A 27,227-nucleotide genomic window follows, 5' to 3' on the forward strand; every position below is an offset into this window, starting at 1 on the left:
GTGTGAGGTGAAAAAACTACCTGTAGTTTTTTCCTGAATCAGATAAATTAAATGAAGTGTGTGATGATGCGTGGGTTTCCCCCGATAGAAAATTATTGGCGGTATACCCTTTCCCGCCAGAAGTTAAGGCGCATTGGGAAACACCCCTCAGGGTGGATAAGGCGCTCACATGCTTATCAGAACAAGTGGCGGTACCATCTACAGATAGGGCCGTACTTAAGGAGCCACCTGATAAGAGGCTGAAAAATATCCTAAAAAGTATACACACACATGCTGGTGTTATACTGTGACCAGCGATCGCCTCAGCATGGATGTGCAGAGCTGAGGTGGCTTGGTCGGATTCCCTGACTAAAAATATTGATACCCTTGACAGGGACAGTATATTATTGACTATAGAGCATTTAAAGGATGCATTTCTATATATACGAGATGCGCAGAGGGATATTTGCACTCTGGCATCAAGAGTAAATGCGATGTCCATATCTGCAAGAAGATGTTTATGGACACGACAGTGGTCAGGGGATGCAGATTCCAAACGGCACAAAGATGTATTGCCGTATAAAAGGGGAGGAGTTATTTGGGGTCGGTCCATGGGACCTGGTGGCCACGGCAACTGCTGGAAGATCCACCGTTTTTTACCCTAAGTCACATCTCTGCAGAAAAAGACACCGTCTTTTCAGCCTCAGTCTTTTCGTCCCTATAAGATATCTGCCCAGGGATAGAGGAAAGGGAAGAAGACTGCAGCAGGCAGCCCATTCCCAGTAACAGAAGCCCTCCACCGCTTCTACTAAGTTCTCAGCATGACGCTGGGACCGTACAGGACCCCTGGATCCTACAAGTAGTATCAAAGGGGCACAGATTGGAATGTCGAGGCGTTTCCCCCCTCGCAGGTTCCTGTAGTCTGCTGTACCAATGTCCCCCTCCGACAGGGAGGCAGTATTGAAAACAATTCACAAGCTGTATTCCCAGCAGGTGATAATAAAATTACCCCTCCTACAACAAGGAAAGGGGTATTGTTCCACACTATAGGGTGGTACTGAAGCCAGAAGGCTAGGTGAGACCGATTCTAAATCTGAAAAATTTGAACACTTACAAGGGTTCAAATCCAGATGGAGTCACTCAGAGCAGTGATAGCGAACTGGGAACAAGGGGACTATATGGTGTCCCGGGACATCAGGGATGCTTACCTCCATGTCCCAAAATTTGCTTTTCTCACCAAGGGTACCTCAGGTTCGTGGTACAGAACTGTCACTATCAGTTTCAGACGATGCCGTTGGAGTGTCCAAGGCACCCCGGGTCTTTACCAAGGTAATGACCAAAATGAGGATTCGTCTTCAAAGAAAATGGACGACCTCCTGATAAGAACAAGGTCCAGAGAACAGTTGGAGGTCGGAGTAGCACTATCTCAAGTAGTTCTACGACAGCACGGGTGGATTCTAAATATTCCAAAACCGCAGTTGTTCCGACGACACGTCTGCTGGTCCTAGGGATGATTCTGGACACAGTCCAGGAAAAGGGTGTTTCTCCCAGAGGAGAAAGCCAGGGAGTTATCCGAGCTAATCGGGATCCTCCTAAAACCAGGAAAAGTGTCAGTGCATCATTGCACAAGAGTCCTGGTAAAAATGGTGGCTTATTACGAAGCGCTTCCATTCGGCAGATTTCACGCAAGAACTCTTCAGTGGGATCTGCTGGACAAATGGTCCGGATCGCATCTTCAGATGCATCAGCGGATAACCCTATATCCAAGGACAAGGGTGTCTCTCCTGTGGTGATTACAGAGTGCTCATCTTCTAGAGGGCCGCAGATTCGGCATTCAGGATTGGATGCTGGTAACCACGGAGGCCAGCCTGAGAGGCTGGGGAGCAGTCACACAGGGAAAAAATTTCCAGGGAGTGTGATCAAGTCTGGAGAATTCTCTCCACATAAATATACTGGAGCTAAGAGCAAATTTGTAATGCTATAAGCTTAGCAAGGCCTCTGCTTCAAGGTCAGCCGGTATTGATCCAGTGGGATAACATCACGGCAGTCGCCCACGTAAACAGATAGGGCGGCACAAGAAGCAGGAGGGCAGTGGTCAAAACTGCAAGGATTTTTCGCTAGACGGAAAATCATGTGATAGCACTGTCAGCAGTGTTCATTCCGGGAGTGGACGACTGGGAAGCAGACTTCCTCAGCAGGCACGACCTCCACCCGGGAGAGTGGGAACTTCATCGGGAAGTTTTCCGCATGATTGTGAACCGTTGGGAAAGACCAAAGGTGGAAATGAGGGCGTCCCGCCCGAACAAAAAACGGGACAGGTATTGCGCCAGGTCACGAGACCTTCAGGCGATAGCTGTGGACGTCCTGGTAACACCGTGGGTGTAACAGTCGGTGTATGTGTTCCCTCTTCTGCTTCTCATAACCAAGGTATTGAGAATTATAAGACGTAGAGGAGTAAGAACTATACTCGTGGCTCCGGATTGGCCAAGAGGGACTTGGTACCCGGAACTTCAAGAGATGCTCACAGAGGACTAATGGCCTCGGGAGCTAAGATGGGATTTGCTTTCAGCAAGAACCATGTCTGTTCCAAGAGGAACCGTGGCATCTGTCTCTAAGAAAGGACCTGCTCCAGCAGGGACCTTGTCTGTTCCAAGACTTACCGCGACTGCGTTGACGGCATGGCGGTTGAACGCCGGATCCTAAAGGAAAAGGCATTCCGGAAGAGGTCATACCTACCCTGGTCAAAGCCAGGAAGGAGGTGACCGCACAACGTTATCACCACATGTGGTGAAAATATGTTGCGTGGGTGAGGCCAGGAAGGCCCCACAAAAAAAAAAAAAAATTTCAACTAGGTCGATTTCTGCACTTCCTGAAAACAGGAGTGTCTATGAGCCTCAAATTGGGGTCCATTAAGGTTCAAGTTTCGGCCCTGTAGATTTTCTTCCAGAAAAAAATTGGCTTCAATTCCTGAAGTCCTGAAGTCCAGACGTTGCATATACAGCCCCTTGTGTGCCTCCAGTGGCACCGTGGGATCTCAACGTAGTGTTGGGATTCCTCAAATCATATTGGTTTGAACCGATCAAATCTGTGGATTTGAAATATCTCACATGGAAAGGGACCATGTTGTGGCCCTGGCCTCGGCCAGGCGATTGTCAGAATTGGGGGCTTTGTCTTAAAAAAAGCTCATATTTGTTTTTCCATTCGGACAGGGCAGAACTGCGGACTCGTCCCCAGTTTCTTCCTAAGGTGGTGTCAGCGTTTCGCCTGAAACAACATATTGTGGTGCCTGCGGCTACTAGGGACTTGGAGGACTCCAAGTTGCTAGACGTTGTCGGGGCCCTAAAAATAGATATATATATATATATATATATATATATATATATATTTCCAGGACGGCTGGAGTCAGAAAGTCTGACTTGCTGTTTATATTGTATGCACCCCAAAAGATGGGTGCTCCTGCTTCTAAGCAGACTATTGCTCGTTGGATTTGTAGTACAATTCAGCTTGCACAGTCTGTGGCAGGCCTGCCACAGCCAAAATCTGTCAATGCCCATTCCACAAGGAAGGTGGGCTCATCTTGGCCGGATGCCCGAGGGGGTCTCGGCTTTAAAATTTTGCCGAGCAGCTACGTGGTCAGGGGGGAACACGTTTGTAAAATTCTACAAATTTGATACCCTGGCTGAGGAGGACCTGGAGTTCTCTCATTCGGTGCTGCAGAGTCACCCGCACTCTCCCGCCCGTTTGGGAGCTTTGGTATAATCCCCATGGTCCTGACGGAGTCCCCAGCATCCACTAGGACGTTAGAGAAAATAAGATTTTACTTACCGATAAATCTATTTCTCGTAGTCCGTAGTGGATGCTGGGCGCCCATCCCAAGTGCGGATTGTCTGCATTACTTGTACATAGTTATTGTTACAAAAATCGGGTTATTATTGTTGTGAGCCATCTTTTTTAGAGGCTACTTCATTGTTATCATACTGTTAACTGGGTTCAGATCACAAGTTGTACGGTGTGATTGGTGTGGCTGGTTTGGGTCTTACCCGGGATTCAAGATCCTTCCTTATTGTGTACGCTCGTCCGGGCACAGTACCTAACTGAGGCTTGGAGGAGGGTCATAGGGGGAGGAGCCAGTACACACCATGTGATCCTAAAAGCTTGCTTTTGTGCCCTGTCTCCTGCGGAGCCGCTATTCCCCATGGTCCTGACGGAGTCCCCAGCATCCACTACGGACTACGAGAAATAGATTTATCGGTAAGTAAAATCTTATTTTTATCTTCACAGGCCTACTACCGTGCTGGATATTCCTTGGTAAAATTATATGATATACATTCTGCATTGAATGTTTTTGTCATGGGACTTATGCAGGTTACTTACACCGCAGATGGCAGTGTGGTAGTAGACTTTCTGCATGGTATATTCATGGCCTATGAAGGTATTGCATTGTTTTTCTTATGGTGCAAAATTCATGTGTAAGCATATTAAATTATTTTTACATTTGTATGCTCAGCCACTCATTTACTATAAAAAAATAAATATAGAATATGACAATATTGTTTGGAATGGAATCAAATAATATGGTAATTATTCTTCTCTAATGTTAGGTACGCCAGGTGTACTCAGTGTCGTATAAAAGTTAAAATGAAAACAAGTAAAGTACACACCATAAGTACAAATTACAACAATGAGCAGTCTTAAGGCACAAATACAAGTATTGTAATAAAACTACATACATAGGGGTAGATTTAATTAGCTGTGGAGTTTACTGTGCAGAGGCTTCAGGCTTAACACATGGAGTTATTATTAGGCAGTTTCCCTGCATGGTGAACTCGTGGTTAGTGTATCTTAACCTGTAGATTACGCTTTAGGTGCCTGAGATCTTCTACACAGGGTAGCAGCACTAATTAAAGAGCTCGTGGCAGAGCTTTAACTGTAGGGTAAACCCTACGGCTAATTGAATATCCCCCATTAGATTGACAATTACAGATAAGGAATAGGGAAACTCATTGTAGGCAGTGGTGAGTCGCAGGACAAGTCACAACAGCTACCTATGAATGTGTATCCATTGGAGCATTGGTTGTAAAATTATTGCAGGGGATGGAATAAGAGGGATAGGGCCCTGCTCGAGAGCTTACATTCTAAAAAGGGGGTGGGGATGCAGTTGGAGAAGCGAGACCGGAGTTAAGAGGATGAGTTAAAGGCTTGAGAAGAGGTCTGTTTTCAAAGAACAGTTAAAGCTAGGCAGAGATGAATAAAGGCGGCGTTGGGATACTCAATGTCAGGATGCCAGTGTCTCTCATGTGAACGCCGGCATCCCGATAACCGGGATTTCATACCGAACCCACGTAAATCAAATTCTTATATCAGCCAGAATTGTATACAGTTGCCTAGAAAGTGTTTAAATCGAGACATCCAAAAATTTGAGACACAAATGCATTTTTTTTTTTCAAATGCAGACTTTGTTTTTCAAAACCTACATGTAATGTAGAATTCAGCTTTCTATTTTGGAAAGGTGGATTATTGGCAAAAAAAAAATACAAACTATTTCTTTGTTGTGTTTATAAGACCAACTTACATTTGCATTTGGGTCCCTTTCTTAAAATTTTAATAATCTCTTGAATTGATTTTTTTGAAGTGTTAAAATGAGTAAAAATAATATTGGTATTTTCAGAAAAATAAATATTTTTTAAATAAAGAAACCCCAAGGTATAATTTGTTTGGGTATTGATGTTGAAATATAATGAGCACAGATGTGAAAAAAATTACTTCAGGACAAGGGTAAAAAAAACCCTCCGCAACGAAGGGACTAAATAACTTAACATAAATATTGTGCAGGACTGGGTTTCTATTTTATGCAGCATAGAGTTGTTGTTGTTGTTTTTTTTTTTTTAGCAGTGTATGTTGTTATTGCATAAAGTGTGGAATCCATATGGATACAGTTTGCCTTAAATTAAGGAAGCTCCTTCTAATGTGTGCTGCCAGCCATTGAAAGTTTGACACATACAGTACATTTACTTTATGTGTGTGTGTAAATGTTTGTTTGTTTGTTTGTTTTTTTCCAGCCAGTGGAGTGAATGATGTTTTCATAGAATTATATAATCGTATCTTAAGACAGAGCTACAATACACAAATCTGGAAGTTACTTATTGTTAAACTCGTGAAAGAACAAATGTACAAGGTAAGTCCTGTTGATTATTTTAAGTCTTGAAGTCTTTATCGTCATCACATTTTGTAAGCCGTACAATGTACACACTGCCAGCACTTAAAGTGAGGTTTTGAATTGGTGGATCTGTCTAAATCCAAAGAACGTGTCGTCACTCCAACCACTTCATACAAAATGTGAAAGTAAAGTATATCAGTATCTCACATGTGTTCTTCTCATGCCTGAATGTAGTTTATTTCAGCTGCTGTTATATAAATACGCTATACACATACTGTAGAGCGATACTGAACTTGTGGGTGAGCAGCCCGGCGCTACCCGCTCAGCAAAGGGATGCAAAGCAAGGAGGCGCCAGGGTGGAAAGGCGCTCTCCCTGCTGCGCCGCCTGTCTTTTCTGTTGCTGCTGCACCTGTCACACTGACGGGCAGTGGCGCTGACAGCTTGAATCCTCCTCCCCCTCCCCTCTTGCAGCGGCACGTCAGTGTTCGGCCTGAAAAGGGCGGAGCTACACATGACCTGAGGGGGCGGAGCTACACGAGACCAGTCTGACTCTGCTACAGATCCAGGATTCCTGCCTGCCAGCCAGATAAGTAAGTGGATGGCAGGGGACTCCCGAAATCTCCCAGCAGCTCCTAAGCTTCCTCTCTACACTCCTTTATGTGTTGCCCCGCCCCCAGGTCTCCTGCAGCTCCTCCGTTCTTTTCCCCCTGCTTCCACTAGCTGGGCTAGATAGAGGCTCCCAGAGCTTCCCCAGCTGCTCCTACCCAGCCCATGTGTGCCTCTTTCCCATGTGCCTCTGCTCCTACCCAGCCCATGTGTGCCTCTTCCCATGTGCCTCTGCTCCTACCCAGCCCATGTGTGCCTCTTCCCATGTGCCTCTGCTCCTACCCAGCCCATGTGTGCCTCTTCCCATGTGCCTCTGCTCCTACCCAGCCCATGTGTGCCCCTTCCCATGTGCCTCTGCTCCTACCCAGCCCATGTGTGCCTCTTTCCCATGTGCCTCTGCTCCTACCCACCCCATGTGTGCCTCTTTCTCTATATCCCTATGTGTGGCTCTGCTCCTACCCACCTATATCAATAATGTTTCTGCCCCTTCTATGCCTCAGTCCTCTTTCGGTTATGGCTAAAATCAAGTTGGAGAAAGGACCTCTGACGCCACCAGGGGGAGGAGTCATACCCGAACAAGGTACCCAAAATGTACCCTTGCTGGCTCACATCGCTCACCACGCTTAGGGCTCATTGGCTCGCACTGCTCCGCTCGCTTCCGGGTTGCTAAAGGTGGTAGTTTGTGGCGTGGAACGTGAAAGTACTATCCCGCCGGCCTAGCTCCTCCCCCCTCACATCAGAGGTACTTTCTCACACTTGATTTTAGCATCTAGTACATTCTCCATCCGTGCCTCTGTCCCCTCTATCTGTGTCTCTGAATTCCTCCCCCCCCCCCCCTGTGCCTCTACTTCCTATGCCATCTGTACCTCAGACACCATGTTCATTAGTCCCTCTGCCCCTTCCCCATCATATGTGACTCTGCCCCCTTCCCCATCTGTACCTCTGCTACCTCCCCATGATTGCCTATGCACCCCCCCCCCCCCCCCCCCTTCTCCATGGCTGGCAGTTGCCTTCAGAAAAGGTGCAGACCAACAGACACAAGACAACACCAAATAATTCATCTGAGGCATGTCATGTGAGCATCATTTTCTATTAATAATAATTTTAGATTTCTATTTTATGTGTGTATGTATGTATATATAAATAAACTACTATAGTACAGATGTAGCCATGCTCATCTTTGCTGCCATGGCACGCAGTAAGATGAGCATGGCTACATCCTGATATTTGGGTGTGTATCGGGTCATCGGCGCCGGGTATCCGGATTGCCGGCGGGGGGGGAGCGCAACAAGCCCCTCGCGGGCTCGGTGGCGACTTGCGGTCTACAGAGGTTCTATTCCCACTGTAAGGGTGTCGTGGACACCGGCGAGTGGGAATAGTCCCTGCTAGTTGGCATGCTGACTGTCGGGATCTAGAGGGGGCGGGATGTAGGGGGAGGTAATGTGACCGAACTACATCCCGTATATTTATACATTTTATTATTATCAAATTTTACCATGAATGCATGCGCAAATGCCCCTTCTTCCCTTCCTCTGTCATGGTGCCCCTCTGTCATTTTGTTGTGGGTCAGCCCCTGCCGTTAACCTACTACTTCTCCACAAGTGTCACCCACTGCCTCTCCCATTTGTACGAGGGCGCCAAACACCCTAGCACCGGCCCTGCCTTTTTGTTTTGTACACAAAGGTGGTCAAATATGACAAGCGTGCACAATAGATACCCATTCCTATTTGGCCTAAGTCACTGAGGGGCAGATTTTTTAAGCCTGGTGAAGTGATATAAGCACCAGCCAGTCAGCTCCTGTAATTTTTCAAACCCAGCCTGTAACATGGAAGTTAGAAGCTGATTGGCTGGTGCTTTATCACCTTCCAATTTATCACTTCACCAGGCTTAATATATCTGCCCCTGAGGGAGGCGGAGTGACTCTAGTAAAGAGCAATTGCCAAATATTAGTATATTTTTAGTGATTTAAATGGCGATTTACAAATTAACAAATATAGTCAAGGTAATCTTCATTTCTCTAACGTCCTAAGTGGATGCTGGGGACTCCGTAAGGACCATGGGGAATAGCGGCTCCGCAGGAGACTGGGCACATCTAAAGAAAGCTTTAGGACTAACTGGTGTGCACTGGCTCCTCCCCCTATGACCCTCCTCCAAGCCTCAGTTAGATTTCTGTGCCCGACGAGAAGGGTGCACACTAGGGGCTCTCCTGAGCTTCTTAGTGAAAGTTTTAGTTTAGGTTTGTTATTTTCAGTGAGACCTGCTGGCAACAGGCTCACTGCATCGAGGGACTAAGGGGAGAAGAAGCGAACTCACCTGCGTGCAGAGTGGATTGGGCTTCTTGGCTACTGGACATTAGCTCCAGAGGGACGATCACAGGTTCAGCCTGGATGGGTCCCGGAGCCGCGCCGCCGGCCCCCTTACAGAGCCAGAAGAGCGAAGAGGTCCGGAAAAATCGGCGGCAGAAGACGTTCCTGTCTTCAATAAGGTAGCGCACAGCACTGCAGCTGTGCGCCATTGCTCTCAGCACACTTCATACTCCGGTCACTGAGGGTGCAGGGCGCTGGGGGGGGCGCCCTGAGACGCAATAAAACACGATAAAAATACCTTACATGGATGCATTTAACCCCTGCCAGAATATACAGAAAAACGGGTGATAAGGCCGCCGAAAAGGGGGCGGAGCCTATCTCCTCAGCACACTGGCGCCATTTTCCCTCACAGCTCAGTTGGAGGGAAGCTCCCTGGCTCTTCCCTGCACTACAGAAAGGGTTAAAAAAAGAGAGGGGGGCACTAATTAGGCGCAGTATTAAAACATACAGCAGCTATAAGGGGAAAAACACTTATATAAGGTTATCCCTGTATATATATATAGCGCTCTGGTGTGTGCTGGCATACTCTCCCTCTGTCTCCCCAAAGGGCTAGTGGGGTCCTGTCCTCTATCAGAGCATTCCTTGTGTGTGTGCTGTGTGTCGGTACGTTTGTGTCGACATGTATAAGGAGAAAAATGATGTGGAGACGGAGCAGAGTGTCTGTAACAGTGATGTCACCACCTAGGGGGTCGACACCTGAGTGGATGTACTGTTGAAAATTACGTGACAGTGTCAGCTCTATATAAAAAAACAGTGGTTGACATGAGACAGCCGGCTACTCAGCTTGTGCCTGTCCAGACGTCTCATAGGCCGTCAGGGGCTCTAAAGCGCCCGTTACCTCAGATGGCAGATACAGACGCCGACACGGATACTGACTCCTGTGTCGACGGTGAAGAGACAACCGTGATTTCCAGTAGGGCCACACGTTACATGATTGAGACAATGGAAAATGTTTTATACATTTCTGATAATACGAGTACCACCAAAAAGGGGTATTATGTTCGGTGAGGGAAAAACTACCTGTAGTTTTCCTGAATCTGAAAAATAAAATGAGGTGTGTGATGATACGTGGGTTTCCCCCCGATAACAATTGATAATTTCTTAAAAAGTATTGGCTGTATACCCTTTAGGTTAGGGTGCGTTGGGAAACACCCCCTAGGGGGGATAAGGCGCTCACACGCTTGTAAGAACAAGGGCTCTACCTTCTCATGAGATGGCCGCCCTTAAGGATCCTGCTGATAGAAAGCAGGAGGGTATCCAAAAATGTATTCACACACATACTGGTGTTATACTGCGACCAGCAATCGCCTCAGCCTGGAGGTGCAGTGCTGGGTTGGCATGGTCGGATTCCCTGACTGGAAATATTGATATCCTAGATAAGGATAGTATATTATTGCCTATAGAGCATTTAAAAGATGCATTTCTATATATGCATGATGCACAGCGGAATATTTGCCGACTGGCATCAAGTATAAGTGCGTTGTCCAATTCTACCAGTAAAATGGTCAGGTGATGCGGATTCCAAACGGCATTTGGAAGTATTGCCTTTAAAAGGGGACATTTGGGGTCGGTCTTTTAGACCTGGTGGCCACGGCAACAACTGGGAAATCCACGTTTGTACCCCAGGTCGCCTCTCAAAATAAGACGCCGTATTATCAGGCGCAGTCCTTTGTTGGCAAGCGGACAAAAGGTTCCTCTTTTCTGCTCGTGACAGAGGGAGAGGAAAAAGGCTGAAGAGATTACCCAGTTCCCAGGAACAGAAGTCCTTTCCCGCCTCTGCAAAAGCCCTCAGTATGACGCTAGGGCCTTACAAACTCAGGCACGGTGGGGGCCCATTCTCAATGAATTTCAGTGCGCAGTGGGCTCACTCGCAAGTAGACCCCTGGATCCTTCAGGTAATATCTCAAGGGTACATATTGAAATTCGAGACGTCTCCCCCTCGCCGTTTCCAAAAGTCGGCTTTACCGACGTCTCCCTCTGACAGGGAGGCAGTTTTGGAAGCCATTCACCCAGCAGGTGATAATCAAGTACCCCTCCTGCAACAGGGAACGGGGTATTATTCCACACTATTGTGGTACCGAAGCCAGACGGCCCGGTGAAACCGATTCTAAATCTAAAATCTAAAATCTTTGAACACTTACATACAGAGGTTCAAATTCAAGATTGAGTCACTCAGAGCAGTGATTGCGAACCTGGAAGAAGGGGACTACATGATGTCTTGGGACATCAAGGATGCTTACCTTCATGTCAAAGTTTACCCTTCTCACCAAGGGTACCTCAGGTTATGGTACAGAACTGTCACTATCAGTTCAGACGCTGCCGTAGGGATGGTCCACGGCACCCCGGGTCTTTACCAAGGTAATGGCCGAAATGATATCCCTTCGAAGGAAGGGAATTTTAGTTATCCCTTACTTGGACGATTCCCTGATAAGGGTAAGATCCAGGGAACAGTTGGAAGTCGGCGTAGCACTATCTCAGGTAGTGTTGCGGCAGCACGATTGGATTCTCAATATTCCAAAATCGCAGCTGGTTCCGACGACTTGTCTTCTGTTTCCTAGGGATGTTCCTGGACACAGTCCAGAAAAAAAAAAAAAAAAGGTGTTTCTCCCGGAAGAGAAAACCAGGGAGTTATCCGAGCTAGTCAGGAACCTCCTAAAACCGAACCAAGTCTCAGTGCATCAATGCACAAGGGTTCTGGGTAAAAATGGTGGCTTCCTACGAAGCAATCCCATTCGTTAGATTCCACGCAAGAACTTTCCAGTGGAACCTACTGGACAAATGGTCCGGGTCGCATTTTCAGATGCATCAGCGGATAACCCTGTCACCAAGGAAAAGGGTATCCATCATGTGGTGGTTGCAGAGTGCTCATCTTCTCGAGGGCCGCAGATTCGGCATTCAGGACTGGGTCCTGGTGACCACGGATGCCAGCCTGCGAGGCTGGGGAGCAGTCACACAGGGAAGGAATATCCAGGGCTTAGGGTCAAGCCTGGATACATCACTTCACATAAATATCCTGAAGCTAAGGGCCATTTACAATGCTCTAAGCTTAGCAAGACCTCTGCTTCAAGGTCAGCCGGTGTTGATCCAGTCGGACAACATCATGGCAGTCACCCACGTAAACAGACAGGGTGGCACAAGAAGCAGGAGGGCAATGGCAGAAGCTGCAGGGATTCTTCGCTGGGCGGAAAATCATGTGATAGCACTGTCAACAGTATTCATTCCGGGAGTGGACAACTGGGTAGCAGACTTCCTCAGCACGACCTCCACCCGGGAGAGTGGGGACTTCACCCAGAAGTCGTCCACATGATTAAAAAACTCGACAGGTATTGCGCCAGGTCAAGAGACCCTCAGGCAATAGTTGTAGACGCTCTGGTAACACCGTGGGTGTACCAGTCAGTGTATGTGTTCCCTCCTCTGCCTCTCATACCCAAGGTACTGAGATTGATAAGATGGAGAGGAGAAAGCACTATATTCGTGGCTCCGGATTGGCCAAGAAGGACTTGGTAACCGGAACTTCAAGAGATGCTCACGGAGGATCCGTGGCTTCTACCTCTAAGAAGGGACCTGCTCCAGCAAGGACCCTGTCTGTTCCAAGACTTACCGCGGCTGCGTTTGACGGCATGGCGGTTGAACGCCGGATCCTGAAGGAAGAAAGGCTTTCCGGATGAAGTCATCCCTATCCTGATCAAAGCCAGGAAGGATGTAACCGCAAAAACATTATCACCGCAATTGGCGAAAATATGTTGCGTGGTGCGAGGCCAGTAAGGCCCGACGGAGGAAATTCAACTGGGTCGATTCCTACATTTCCTGCAAACAGGAGTGTCTATGGGCCTGAAATTGGGGTCCATTAAGGTTCAAATTTGCAGCCCTGTCAATTTTCTTCCAAAAAGAACTAGCTTCAGTCCCTGAAGTTCAGACGTTTGTAAAAGGGGTACTGCATATACAGCCTCCTTTTGTGCCTCCAGTGGCACTTTGGGATCTCAATGTAGTTTTGGGTTCCAAAAGTCACATTGGTTTGAACCACTTAAATCTGTGGAGTTAAAATATCTCACATGGAAAGTGGTCATGCTGTTGGCCCTGGCCTGGGCCAGGCGCGTGTCAGAATTGGCGGCTTTATCCTGAAAAAGCCCTTATCTGATTTTCCATTCGGACAGGGCGGAATTGAGGACTCGTCCTCAGTTTCTCCCCAAGGTGGTTTCAGCGTCTCACCTGAACCAACCTATTGGTGGTGCCTGCGGCTACTAGGGACTTGGAGGCCTCCAAGTTGCTAGACGTTGTCAGTGCCCTGAAAATATATGTTTCCAGGACGGCTGGAGTCAGGAAATCTGACTCGCTGTTTATCCTGTGTGCACCCAACAAGCTGGGTGCTCCTGCTTCTAAGCAGACTATTGCTCGTTGGATTTGTAGTACAATTCAGCTTGCACATTCTGTGGCAGGCCTGCCACAACCAAAAATCTGTAAATGCCCACTCCACAAGGAAGGTGGGCTCATCTTGGGCGGCTGCCCGAGGGGTCTCGGCTTTACAACTTTGCCGAGCAGCTACTTGGTCAGGAGCAAATACGTTTGTAAAATTCTACAAAATTAATATCCTGGCTGAGGAGGACCTGGAGTTCTCTCATTTGGTGCTGCAGAGTCATCCGCACTCTCCCGCCCGTTTGGGAGCTTTGGTATAATCCCCATGGTCCTTACGGAGTCCCCAGCATCCACTTAGGACGTTAGAGAAAATAAGAATTTACTTACCGATAATTCTATTTCTCATAGTCCGTAGTGGATGCTGGGCGCCCATCCCAAGTGCGGATTGTCTGCAATACTTGTACATAGTTATTGTTACAAAAATCGGGTTATTATTGTTGTGAGCCATCTTTCAGAGGCTCCTCTGTTATCATACTGTTAACTGGGTTCAGATTACAGGTTATACGGTGTGATTGGTGTGGCTGGTATGAGTCTTACCCGGGATTCAAAATCCTTCCTTATTGTGTACGCTCGTCCGGGCACAGTATCCTAACTGAGGCTTGGAGGAGGGTCATAGGGGGAGGAGCCAGTGCACACCAGTTAGTCCTAAAGCTTTCTTTAGATGTGCCCAGTCTCCTGCGGAGCCGCTATTCCCCATGGTCCTTACGGAGTCCCCAGCATCCACTACGGACTATGAGAAATAGAATTATCGGTAAGTAAATTCTTATTATAAATCTTTCAAATCCTGCAAAATAAGCAGACCTTTAATATTCCTAAAAATCATTGGTTTTTGCAACATAAAAGTGTATAAAAAAGGTCAAATCTATTCATTTGTTCTGAACTAACCCATACAAAGATTGTAAAACAAACAAATTTAGCAGACTACAGAGTTCTAAAACAGATTACTGTATATAAGGCATATTTATTATTATTATTATTATTATTATTATAATTATTATCATCCCCAGGTGTCCATAGTGCTGTGCTGGGAAACCTAGAATAGTATAAAGAAAAAAGACAATATTAAAATGTTCAAATAGTTAGTATAGGAGAAGATATTAGTGAGAGAATGGTACAACGAAATGAGGCTATTAGTAACAGTGGCACTCAATGACCAAGAGCCCCAAGAAGGGTAGACTGAAATGCATAGCACAGTTTTTCTCCCAAAAAGTTACAATTGTTATTTTCAAAAACTCAATGATAATATTGTATTATACTCACCGAACATTCTGTTTAGATAATATAGATAGGAAAATGTTGCAGGTATTGTCTCCACCCTCTCCCTCCAAGTATCTATTCCAACCCCTTCTACTTGTGCCTTGTCTTCCTTGTGCCTTGTCTTTTTAGAAAAAAAAAACACTCGGTGGAGGGTGTTCTGTAGGCTGTAATGGAGTCTCTTGAAGAAACCGAATCATCAGTATAATCCAATGTTTTCTTCTTCGTTCATGACAGCCACACCTTGGGACATCCAAAGCAGACAACAGGGAGAGCTAAAAACAACAAAAACTTCAGGATTTGTGCATATCAATTATATTGTTTAAGTGCTTCTTGAAACTTTTATTTACAAAATGAGCATCTGAGAGATCCAATGAGTAACGGCTTGTAAATGAATGTATGCTGCTGCTCTACAGATGTCTTTTATTGATGTTTACACCTTTTTTGCCCAAAAAGTAGAGACTGCTCTAGCAGGATAACATTGGGATATGATGAAGCGACAGCGGATTTACAACAATCGGTCAAAGCTTTTCAGCCTCCCAGCATGCAATGGGCCTGTCTATATATCCCCGCCTCCTGGCTCAGGCAAATCCGTTTTTAGTTTGGTGGAGCCGGACCATGGTCAGAGGGCTGCTGGTTTTTAGCAGCCCTAAGCTTTCTTATTTCTATTTTTATAGTCTTACTATTTTTCTTGTGTGATCTTTTTAAAAAGCGTCTTGTACGTACCTTAGAAAGAGTCGCTCCAACAACTCTCTGCCGGGTCGCAATAACTCTTACCCACGAGTACAGTGCTGTTTCGGCGGGCATCTGTGTCTGATATACTAGCAGGTCCAGCAGACGTTACCAGGCTGTGGCTGGAGCACGGGGAGAGGTAAGGCATCGGTTCCTCTTAGAAGGGAAATATGACCACAGCCGCACTGTTTTGGGAGGAGAATACCAAACCGTCGCTGACGCGACTGCCACCTCGGGTGCTCCAGCGCTAGGCCTTAGGGATCATAGGCTCCAGGAATAGTATGAGGCCGCGATCCCTAGGGTTGATGTCAGCAGTGGGGAGTCGGATGCTCTCCTGGTCGCCCCTCCCCCTGGTTTATGACCAATTTCCTCCGAGTCTCCTACCATGAACTATTTTCCCGCTGCCATTGAGACACTGTATACGAAGGGGACCCAGTCTCAGCATAGGCGGCTGTGTGACTGGTGCATCTGTGTTCACTGAGCTCTGTGTTCACTATAGGTTCATGGAGTGGCAGTGTACACTAGTAGCGTCTGGATCCACTCAGCGTTCACAAACGTATTGATCGGTCCTGGAAGCGGGGTGAGTTTCTCTGTATCCCACTCTACTAAGTATGGGTAATACAGCAATAAGTCACTATCTACCTTTTGAGTTTTAATAGTTAGATAAGTGCTTTTTGCATATGAGTCTGTATACTATTATTGTTGTTTCTTTCGCAATTGTGTCTGAATACGGTAGATATGTTTAAACATGATTCAGTAATATGTTCTCCTACATACTTGAAATGTATTTGTAGTTGATGATGTGCTCATATTCCTTATTATACTAATGTATAACATGTGACTGACTGCTAGTGTGATGTGATCGCTAACTTTACTATATATTCTGTCAGTTTTTTTCTTTTCCGATCCTCAATGCTGGTGCATAGCAGGGTAGGGTCAGATTGTATGTCACTTTAAAAAGCTTAAAGTGATTATAGTCACAAATTGTGTAGTATACTGTGGAAGTGTTGATTATTTATCACGTCTAAGAGCGGCAAAGGTGAGGAAGATACACTCACAGCAACACCTACACTCATATCATGTTTATCTAACCCATTCTTAAAGGTGTTGACTGAGTCTGCTGTTACTACTCTCTCAGGCAGGGAATTCCAAACACGTATTGTCCTTACTGTGAAAAAACCTTTTCGCCTCAATGTGCGGAAACTCTTCTCCTCTAACCTAAGCGAGTGACCACGTGTCCTCTGTGCTGATCTTCTAGAAAACAGGTCCCTCCCGAGCTCTGTGTATTGGATCCCTTATATATTTGTAGATATTGATCATGTCCCCTCTTAGTCTCCTCTTTTCCAATGTAAACATGCCTAGCCTTGCAAGCCTTTCCTCGTATTCCAGCGTCTCCATGCCCTTGATTAGTTTGGTCGCCCGCCTCTGAACCTTTTCTAGCTCCAAGATATCCTTTTTGTAATATGGTGCCCAAAATTGCACACAGTATTCAAGATCTGACCTCACTAGTGATTTAAATAATGGGAGTATAATACTCTTGTCCTTTGCATCAATTCCCTGTTTTATGCATGCTTGATCCGCCTTGTGCTATGTTTGCACAGACATTATCCAGTATAGCTGAGCGGATAATTCCAACTCCTGTACCAGGGATAGGTTACATGATTAACCCTTACATGCAGCTTCCCACCTGTGGTTTCACAGCCAGCAGCAGCCTCTCAAAAGAATCAGGCTGATAAGCCAGTGGTAAGTAAATATTCATCCTCACAGGCTACACATGTTTCAGATGAGGATTCAGTGTGGGTAATGTAAGCAGTGGCTCAGCGCACCCATCACAGCGGAACACACGCACACAGCATGTCATCCTGAGCCCTGGAGAGCAGCCTGCCTGTCAGCACTGCTCTCCACACTCTTATGCCGCCATTTCAGCCTATGACCCGCTAACCGGGACACCGGCCACCTAATCACCACTCTTCTTACTTCTGGCTCTGTTAAGGGTGGCGCATGCTGTGGGCCTGTAAGCTCGCCGTGGTGGGGCTTGCGAATAGGACACTCAGGAGCTCGGTGTCCTGTCAGCGGGGAACAGGACCATTAACCCTGGAGGAGGTTGCTGCCAAACAGCACTGTCTGAAAATAACAAACAGAAAAAATAAATGTAGAAAACTCTTCAGGAGCTTCCCTAAGCGTGACCGGCTCCTCCAGGCACATTTTCTAAACGGGGTCTGGTGAGAGGGGCATAGAGGGAGGAGCCAGTGCACACTATTGATTTCCTAAAGTGCCCAGGGCTCCTGGTGGACCAGTCTATACCTCATGGTACTAATGTGGACCCCAGTATACTCTAGGACATAAGAGAAAAATGGTTTTAAAAAACCATCCACTCTCCTATCCGTGACATAATTTAATGATGATGAAGGCAAAGGTAATGTAGATTTTCGCACTAATCAAATCACATGCGTATCTACCTTGGGAGCCACCACCCTTTTTAAACAATCCACAGATAGAAGAGAATAATTGTAATTACATTTCCTAGGAATTCTAAACTTCTTATTGGGCATAGCCCAAGCCTCTTCCATGATTTCCGTCAGCTGATCTGACCCAGGAAACTCAGTCTTAACTGTTTTGGGACGTTTAAACATAGGTGCCTTGGTTTGGGGCGGGGCTTTACTATGAGCGGACCCAGCAGCTCACCAGCGTAAATTTCCCTCTGCAGCTCTACACGGACAGACTGGTAGGGAAGCGCATCCCCTCCACAAGGACTCCAGCTTGCCTCAGCGGTACCAGGGGGTCATAGCAAAGGAGGGAAGCAGTATTAGAATACTGAGCCTTTATGAAGAGGGCTTAGTTTGTGACCCAGCTAACCTTATAATTAGCTATAGGGCACTGTGTGGCTGGCTCCATCATACTCTGTCTCTCCCTAGGGGGCTCTGTGGCTTAACTGTGCTTTTAAACTATTCATCCTGTATGTATGTATGTATGTATGTGTGTGTGTGTGTGCTTTTACATTTTACTATGTCAAAGGAGTGTGTTTCATGCACGGCAGAGTGTTTTTCTCACTCAGGGGTATCCCTACAGTATAGTACACATTCTCAGGCTAGTGGGTCCGAACCAGTATGGTTGGATTCATTAAATATTTCACAAAATTTATCCCAAAATGAGAAGGAGACGCAATACTTAAGACAATCTGTGGATGACCTGATGAATAGAGATTCAGTGGCCATTCCAGCGTCTCAGACCCCTGCCAATTGTCCACAAAAGTGTACACTGGCCAAAATCATGCAGACTGATACTGATGATTATGTATCAGACGTTGAGGAGAATGAGGTGGACTCGGGATGGGGGGATGCAGCTTTGTCACAGGGAATACAGGCCCTGATAGAGGCTATTAGAGATGTCCTGCACATTAATGACAAAGCGACAGAGGATGATGAGGAATCTTAATGTAAAAAAGAAATCCTCTGCTACTTTCCCTGCATCTAAGGAATTAAATTCCTTATTTGAAGAAACTTGGTCTAATCCTGACAAGAAATTTCAGATCCCTAAAAGGTTACTCACATCTTTCCCTTTTCCTCAGGACGATAAAAAAAAATGGGAAAACCCACCGATTGTTGACGCATCGGTATCTAGATTATCACGTAAGATAGTTTTACCATTCCTGGGGGCAGCCTCCTTAAAAGATGCGGCAGACCGCAAGATTGAGACCACTCTCAAATCTCTGTACACAGCTGCGGGGGTGGCCCAAAGACCCACTATTGCTTGTGCTTGGATCACTAGGGCCATTTCAAAATGGTCAAGTAACCTAATTGAGGGGTTAGATTCCTTTCCAATTGGTGAGATGATTTTACTCCTGCATTATATACAGGACTCTGCAAATATGGTGGAAACCATAAAATAAATTGGATTGCTCAATGCACGCTCCACGGCCATAGTCACAGCAGTGTCCGCACGCAGGGGCCTATAGCTACGTCAGTGGACGGCGGATGTGGATTCCAGAAAGGGTGTGGAAAGCCTACCTTTCACAGACGAGGCCCTGTTTGGTGACGAACTGGATACATGGATATTCAAGGCTACGGCAGGTAAGTCTACATACCTTCCTTCCGCAGCCCCACCAGCTAGGATGACCAACTCTGCTCCAACTCTGCAGTCCTTTCGGACAGCAAAATTCAAACATAAAGCCAAGGGTTCTTCTACAGCCTTCAAAGGCAATAGAGGTAAACCCAGAAAACAAGCAACTGCAAGTTCACAGGAACAGAACTCCGGTTCTGTTTCCACAAAGCCTTCAGCATGATGGTGGACCTCTCTGCCTGGGAGACAGGCAGGTGGGAGCCCTATTAAGAGATTTCAGTTACATATGGGCGACATCATGTCAGGATCCCCGTGTCAAAGAGGTCATCGCCCAGGGGTACAGACTGGAGTTTCAGGAACTCCCACCTCACAGATTCTTCAAGTCAGACTTACCAGCTTCTCAGGAGGCAAGTAAAACTTTACAGGATGCAATTCAAAAACTGGTACAGACTCGGGTCATTGTTCCAGTTGCACCTCAGCTACAGACCAGGGGTTATTATTCCAACCTGTTTGTGGTACCGAAACCGGACGGTTCGGTGAGACCCATTTTAAACCTCAAGTCGTTGAACCCCTACTTACGGGTGTTCAATATCAAGATGGAGTCTCTGAGAGGGTTGATCGCGAGTCTGGAGGAAGGGGAATTCTTGGTGTCTCTGGATATCAAGGATGCATACCTCCATATCTCGATCTGGCCGCCTCATCAGGCTTATCTCAGGTTTGCCTTACAGGACTGTCACTTCCAGTTCCAAGCTCTGCCCTTTGGCCTTTCCATGGCTCCAAGGGTGTTCAGCAAGGTAATGGCGGAGATGTTGTTTCTTCTCCGCAAACGGAGAGTGAACATTATTCCATACCTGGACGATCTGCTGATAAAAGCACCATCCAGGGAGCGGTTATTGGATAACATAGCCTTCTCAACTCGACTACTCTGGGATCACGGGTGGATTCTGAACCTCCCAAAATCTCACCTGGAACCAACTCGGAGGCTTCCATTCCTGGGGATGATACTGGATACGGAGGTACAGAAGGTGTTCCTTCCATTGGAAAAGGCAGTGATGATCCAGTCAATGGTGCGGGATGTTCTAAAACAAACCCGGATATCAGTGCATCGCTGCATTCGCCTTCTGGGAAAGATGGTAGCCGCTTACGAGGCACTGCAGTACGGAGGGTTTCACACAAGACCCTTCCAGCTGGACCTCTTGGACAAATGGTCCGGATCGCATTTACACATGCACAAGAGGATTCGTCTGTCGCCAAAAGCCGCCAGGATTTCTCTTCTGTGGTGGCTCCAGACTTCTCACCTGACCGAGGACCGAAGGTTCGGGATTCAAAATTGGATTCTGGTAACCACAGACGCAAGCCTCAGAGGTTGGGGAGCAGTCACCCAGGGGGCACACTTCCAAGGAAAATGGTCAAATCAGGAAACCATTCTTCCAATCAACATTCTGGAACTAAGGGCCATATATAACCCTTCTGCAACTAAGGGCCATATATAACCCTTCTGCAGGCAGCCCATCTTCTTCAAGATCAGGCAATCCAGGTTCAGTCGGACAATGTGACAGCAGTAACGTACATAAACCGACAAGGCGGAATGAAGAGTAGAGCAGCAATGTCAGCGAGGTAACATGGATTCTCCTCTGGCCAGAAAGACACGGTGTGGTGTTGTCGGCGGTCTTCATTCCGAGAATAGACAACTGGGAAGCAGACTTCCTCAGCAGACAAGACCTCCACCCAGGAGAGTGGGGCCTTCACAAGACATGTGCAACAGTATACTGTGTATGAAAATCACTGAGAACTGCAGTCGCGTTGATACTGTAGATGTGTAAATGGTACAGTAGCAGTGATCCCTTCTCATTAAGTACAACACAGATTCTCTAACACCGCTGATCTACAGTACTGTGTTGCTCGAACAGTTAGTTGCGTCAGAATACACTAATTTATATTTACTGGTAAGTCTACATGTGCTCATTACCGCTGTGTATTTTAGATAGCGAATGAGTCGCTCCTGCAGATTTACCCCGATTTGTGTGAAACCTGTGTGCACCATTCCATTGAATGTTTTACAATGGATTACACAGAAAAAAATAATAATAATAAAGTGAATGTCACGGGAACACACACACAAAAAAAAGATTGGCACTTCGGTAATCGAACCCGGGACTCTCAGCATGGCAGGCGGGAGCCTTCATTGCTAGCCCACAACACTGCATGGAAGATTCACAAGTTCATGTGTAAAAGTGCTGCAAAGAGTGATTCCTTCCCATTGATGTTGGTTTATGCCTTAGGGGACTCTGACGCAAAAGTACGGTATTTAGCGCACTGTACATACTTTAAAGTCAATGAGCTACATTATTCCTTTCACACATTAGTTCCGTCTGTATACACAATCTTTAGTTGCGTCTGCATACACAAGTGTTTTAACATGTTCATTTGTATCTGTATAAACTATTTTTTTTAACTCTCTCCGTCTGACCGTTGGTCACCATCTGTGTGTACACTATGCATTACAGGACTGTATATTAACATTACAGTCGTCACTGACCATTTGCCAGAGCTTGTAGATCAAACCGCCGCTATTCGCGATCTAAAGTACTGGATTAGTGGAGCATTGTCCACCCAGTGGTGGAGATGTGTATTGCATGCTGAGTATCTAGTCGTGCCTCAACTCGCCTGTCCGTGATTAAACTCAGCAACCTAAGTTATCGCCTAGACGTGACTAAACCTCCGTCTAGGCGCAGAAAGAGCCTAGATAACGGAGGACCCATCTGTATGTTGTCCTCCATTTCTGATCTTTTATCCAGATAGAGCGGTTCTCAGAACTAAATCTGGGTATCTGTCTGGCATTACAGTGGACGCCTGGTGATGTCATATACAAGCTCTACTGCAGGCAGCCATTTTGGTGGTATGCAGTACGACCCAGGTTGCTACCCGGGTTGATTTGCTGGGCACTCGACCCAGGTTATTTTTCCCGGGCCCCTTTCATATTAACCCTGGTTGACCCAGCAATAACTCTTGTTTTTGCGGCAGTATGAAAGGAGAATAAGACTGATTACAGCCCACAAAGGAGTGTGAGAGGGAAATATCTAAAAAGGCTGAATAGATAATGAACACAGGTCCAGAAACCAGCAAGGCACTGACCTTAACCTCATCATACAAGCAATATGACTCCTGGTCTGCAGGGAGTGATTAAAGCCACTAGAGCTAACCTCGGTAATGGATGCTGAACTGTGCTTCTTCCAGATTCTAACAATATGATTAGCATTTTTCTCTAGCATCCATAAGGGATATTGGGGAAAGCTAGTACGATGGGTATAGACTGGGTCCAAAGGAGCCGGTGCACTTTAAATTTCTTCACTGGGTGTGCTGGCTCCTCCCCTCTATGCCCCCTCCCACAGGCAATTTAGAAAAAAAGTGCCCTCAGGAGAGGATGCGCATCTCTGCAGCTCCAGAGTTTTCTTCAATTCTTTTTAAACTTTTATCATTTTCGGTATGCTGCACCATGGGAGTTAGCATACCTGCACCATGGGAGTTAGGGGGGGGGGGGGGGGCGATCACCGGCCTTGCGAGGTGCAGAGCCGCTTCCCCGCTGCAGGACCACCGTCTTGAGAGGTTGTTCAGCAGGGCACTGCGCCTTGGCTGTCACAATTGCAGCATGTCGCACACCCCTAACACTAGCCTGAAGTTGACGTCTGTGGTGAGTACAAACTGGGGGCCCCGCTAGGGGTGTCCCCCGTTTAAAGTGCAGATGACGGGCGCGGCATATGGGACACTACTGGGGGGGTCCCGCTAGAGCCCTCCATTTAGACTGGCTTCTAATAGCTTGAAGTAGCACTTGTGCAACGTTTTTAAGCCACACAGGAGACTTTGCCAGTATAAAAATCATCATAGCCCTGGCGCAATTGGAGGGGGCGGAGCTAACTCAGCGGGACCAGAGGCATTTTGGTGCCTTCCACTGCTTAATGCATCCACGGACAGCACACACAGCGCTTCCTGCCTCACAAGACACGCTGGAAATCTGGTACAGAGTGTAGCAAAGGGGGACAGCTGCTACTGTACATGGTATGTGTCCTCTACAGGACAAAATTTACTAGTATTTGCTGTGTTATAGTTAGCTGTCAGCCTCACTGGGGCAGTGCAGCTAGGGGTGTGCTAGTGTCTCTCTGTGTCTCCTCTCACATACAGTAAGGGCAGGCTTGCAAAGTATTACTGTCTGTGTGTATGTCATTGTGCTTACTGTGAAACAATCTTCACAAATCAGTGAAGGGGCTGGGGGAGAGGGTCCAGAGCTTCACTGGCTAGGGTCTCTTAAAACTATGATGTCTGATATGTCATCCCAGCTCTCTGCTAATGTACAGAAAACTCAGATACTGCAACAAGCTGTTGCAGACTTAGCTGCTAGGGCAGATGTTACACAGCTCCACCTCTCTCATGCAAGTCCACAAAAGCGTGGTCTACCTGCTCTGTTCTCTGATACAGATGAGGATATACAGGAGGATTGGGAGGACTTGGATCCTGTTAGTGGGGGATTCAGATCCTGCTCAGGGTATTGAACCCTTAATTTTGGCTATACGAGACGTGTTAAAGCGCCCTCTAGGGGACGCTGCGTCACAGCAGTCATTTTTCTTTACACAAAACAAGCCTAATGTCACTTTCCCTAATTCTGCAGAGTTAGATGACCTATTCAAGTTTGCCTGGAAAAATCCAGATAAAATTCCAAGCTTTTACGCACTTTCCCATTTGCTCCTGAACGCAGGAAGTTTTGGGAGGAAACCCCAGGGGTTGACGTATCAGTCTCTGAACTATCTAAAAAGGCGGTGCTGCCTGCCCTGGGCTCCTTTTCCATAAAGGATCCTGGGGACCGGAAAATAGAGACTACGCTAAAATCTATTTACATGGCAGCAGGTGTATCGCAAAGGCCAGTCATAGCTGGATGCTGGAAGACCCATGCCATTCATATGTGGGCTACTCAGATTCAGGAGGGTCTCTCCGGGCCCCTGCTCACTATGGTGATTCTCCTCAAGCACATTCAGGACACTACACGCGTCCTGTGTGACTCGCTTAAGGAGATGGGAAATATTAATGCTAGGACTTCTGCCATGGCAGTGTCGGCGCAGGGCTTTGTGGTTGCGTCAGTGGATTGTGGATGCAGAATCAAATCGCAGTGTGGAATCGCTCCCCTTTTCGGGGGAATGGCTCTTTGGGGTTGAGTTGGATACGTGGATTTCCAAAGTAACAGCTGGGAAATCCATGTTTCTCCCCTCTGGGGCCCCACCGGCGAGACGCTCCTACATGGGGCCGCCTGTGCAGTCCTTTCGGTCGAACAGATTTCGATCTAAGGCCAGAGGTGCCTCAAATGCCACTAGAGGCACCAGAGGTAAGTCAAGAAAACCTGCAAGCACCAGCTCTCAGGACCAGACCTCCAGTTCTGCTTCCACTAAGACCTCAGCATGACTGTGCCCACTCACCCCGAGGGGATCTCGAGGTGGCAGCTCGACTGCGTCACTTCAGCCGCTTCTGGGAAGCTTCCTGCCAGGATACCTGGGTCAGGGAACTATTTTCTCAGTGCTACTAGCTGGAGTTTGATGGTGCTCCTCCCCAGTGATTTTTCAAATCTAGCTTACCAGTTTTGGAGGATATGCAGGTTACGTTGCAACAGGCCATCCAAAAATGGGTCCAGTCCCACATCATTGTTCCAGTACCAGTACAACAACAAGGCAAGGGATATTACTCCAACCTGTTTGTGGTACCGAAACCGGACGGATTTCAAGTTCAAAATGGAATCCTTGCGAGCAGTAACTGCGAGCCAGGAGGAACAGGATTTCATGGTCTCCTTGGATATCAAGGATGCCTACCATCATATTCCGATTTGGCCACCTCATCAGGCGTACCTGAGGTTTGCCCTACTAAACGATCACTACCAGTTCCAGGCCCTGCCCTTCGGCCTGTCCACAGCTCCGAAGGTGTTCACGAAGGTGATGGCGGAGATGATGTTCCAACTCCGGGTCCAGCGGGTCAATGTGGTCCATTACCTGGACGATCTTCTGATAAAAGCAAGATCCAGGGAGCTTTTATTGCTCCATATTGACAGCACTATCCCTCTTCTGTCCCACCATGGGTGGATCCTCAATTTACAGAAGCCCCACCTGGAGCCAACTCAGCTGCTCCTGTTTCTGGGGATGTTGCTGGATACTGTGGTATGAGAACAAGGCGAGAACACTTCAGGAGATGGTCCGAATGATGCTCCGACCTACTCGAGGGTCCATCCATCTTTGCATCAGATTGCTGGGAAAGATGGTCGCCTCATACGAGGCGATCCAATATGGAAGGTTCCATGCCAGAACATTTCAATTGGGTCTCCTGAGCATGTGGTCCGGCTCCAATCTACAGATGCACCGGCTAATGTGGCTGTCACCTCAGGCCAGGATTTCCCTCCTGTGGTGGTTACAGTCCTTCAATCTCCTGGAAGGCTGGAGTTTCGGGATTCAGGATTGGACCATCCTCACAACGGTTGTGAGTCTGAGGATGGGGAGCTGTCACCCAAGAGGCGCAGTTTCAGGGCAGGTGGTCAGCCACGAAAGCCCCTTCCGATCAACATTCTGGAACTTCAGGCGATCTACAATGCTCTTCTTCAGGCCACTCCTCTGCTCAAGGATCACGCAATCCAGGTACAGTCGGACAACGCCACTGCAGTGGCATATATCAATCAAAAAGGAGGGACAAAAAGCAGAGCCTGCATGCGAGAGGTGTCAAAGATACTCCTCTGGGCAGAAAGAAATGCAAGAGCTATGTCCGCAAACTTCATTCCGGGTGTGGAGAACTAGGAAGCAGACTTCCTATGTCGTCACGATCTCTACCCAGGGAAGTGGGGACTCCACCGTCAGGTGTTCCAGCAGATCATCCACCATTGGGGCTGCCCACAAATAGACATGGTGGCTTCGCGACTCAACAAGAAGCTTCACTGGTATTGCTCACAAACCAGGGATCCTCAGGCGAGGGCAGTTGATGCACTGACGTCACCTTGGCCTTATCGGCTGGTCTACCTGTTTCCTTTGATTCCGTTACTTCCAAGGGTGCTCAAGCGAATCAGGAATCAAGGAGTCCAGGCAATTCTGATTGCCCCGGATCGGCCTCGGAGGGCGTGGTACGCGGATCTTCTGGACATGTCCGTTGAAGAACCTTGGCCTCTACCACTAAGAAGAGATCTTCTTCAACAAGGACCGTTTGTCTACCTGAACTTACGACGACTTCATTTGACGGCATGGAGGTTGAGCAGAACATCATAGCTCACAAGGGCCTTTCCAAAAAGGTTATTGCTACCATGGTTCAGGCCAGGAAACCTGTGATGTCAAAACACTATCATCATATCTGGAGAAGATATGTCTCTTGGTGCGAGGAACGCATGTGTCCGCCGGCAGAATTCCACTTGGGACATTTCTTACGTTTCCTGCAGGCTGGTGTGGATAAGGGCTTGCGTCTGGGTTCCATTAAGGTCCAGATTTCAGCGCTCTCCATTTTCTTTCAGAAGAAATTGGCACTGTTGGCAGAAGTTCAGACCTTCTTGCAAGCGGTACTCCACATACAGCCTCCTTTTGTGCCGCCTACGGTGCCCTTGGACTTGATTGTGGTGTTGGATTTTCTACAGTCCTCCTGGTTTGAACCTCTGA

The 27,227-nt window shown here is 47.2% G+C and overlaps 1 protein-coding gene across 4 annotated transcripts in view; it reads left to right on the forward strand.

Moving 5' to 3' along the window:
• Positions 1–27,227, forward strand: part of TRANK1 (tetratricopeptide repeat and ankyrin repeat containing 1) — a 417,569-nt gene that overhangs the window by 186,025 nt on the left and 204,317 nt on the right. For all 4 annotated transcript variants that reach the window (XM_063922607.1, XM_063922605.1, XM_063922608.1 and 1 more), the window contains exons 5-6: positions 4,261–4,411; positions 6,039–6,154. In XM_063922607.1, coding sequence (XP_063778677.1) covers positions 4,261–4,411; positions 6,039–6,154 — 267 coding nt within the window. The remainder of the gene's footprint in view (positions 1–4,260; positions 4,412–6,038; positions 6,155–27,227) is intronic.

The sequence above is a fragment of the Pseudophryne corroboree genome, chromosome 5, assembly GCF_028390025.1.
Source record: "Pseudophryne corroboree isolate aPseCor3 chromosome 5, aPseCor3.hap2, whole genome shotgun sequence".
Taxonomy (NCBI): Eukaryota; Metazoa; Chordata; class Amphibia; order Anura; family Myobatrachidae; genus Pseudophryne; species Pseudophryne corroboree.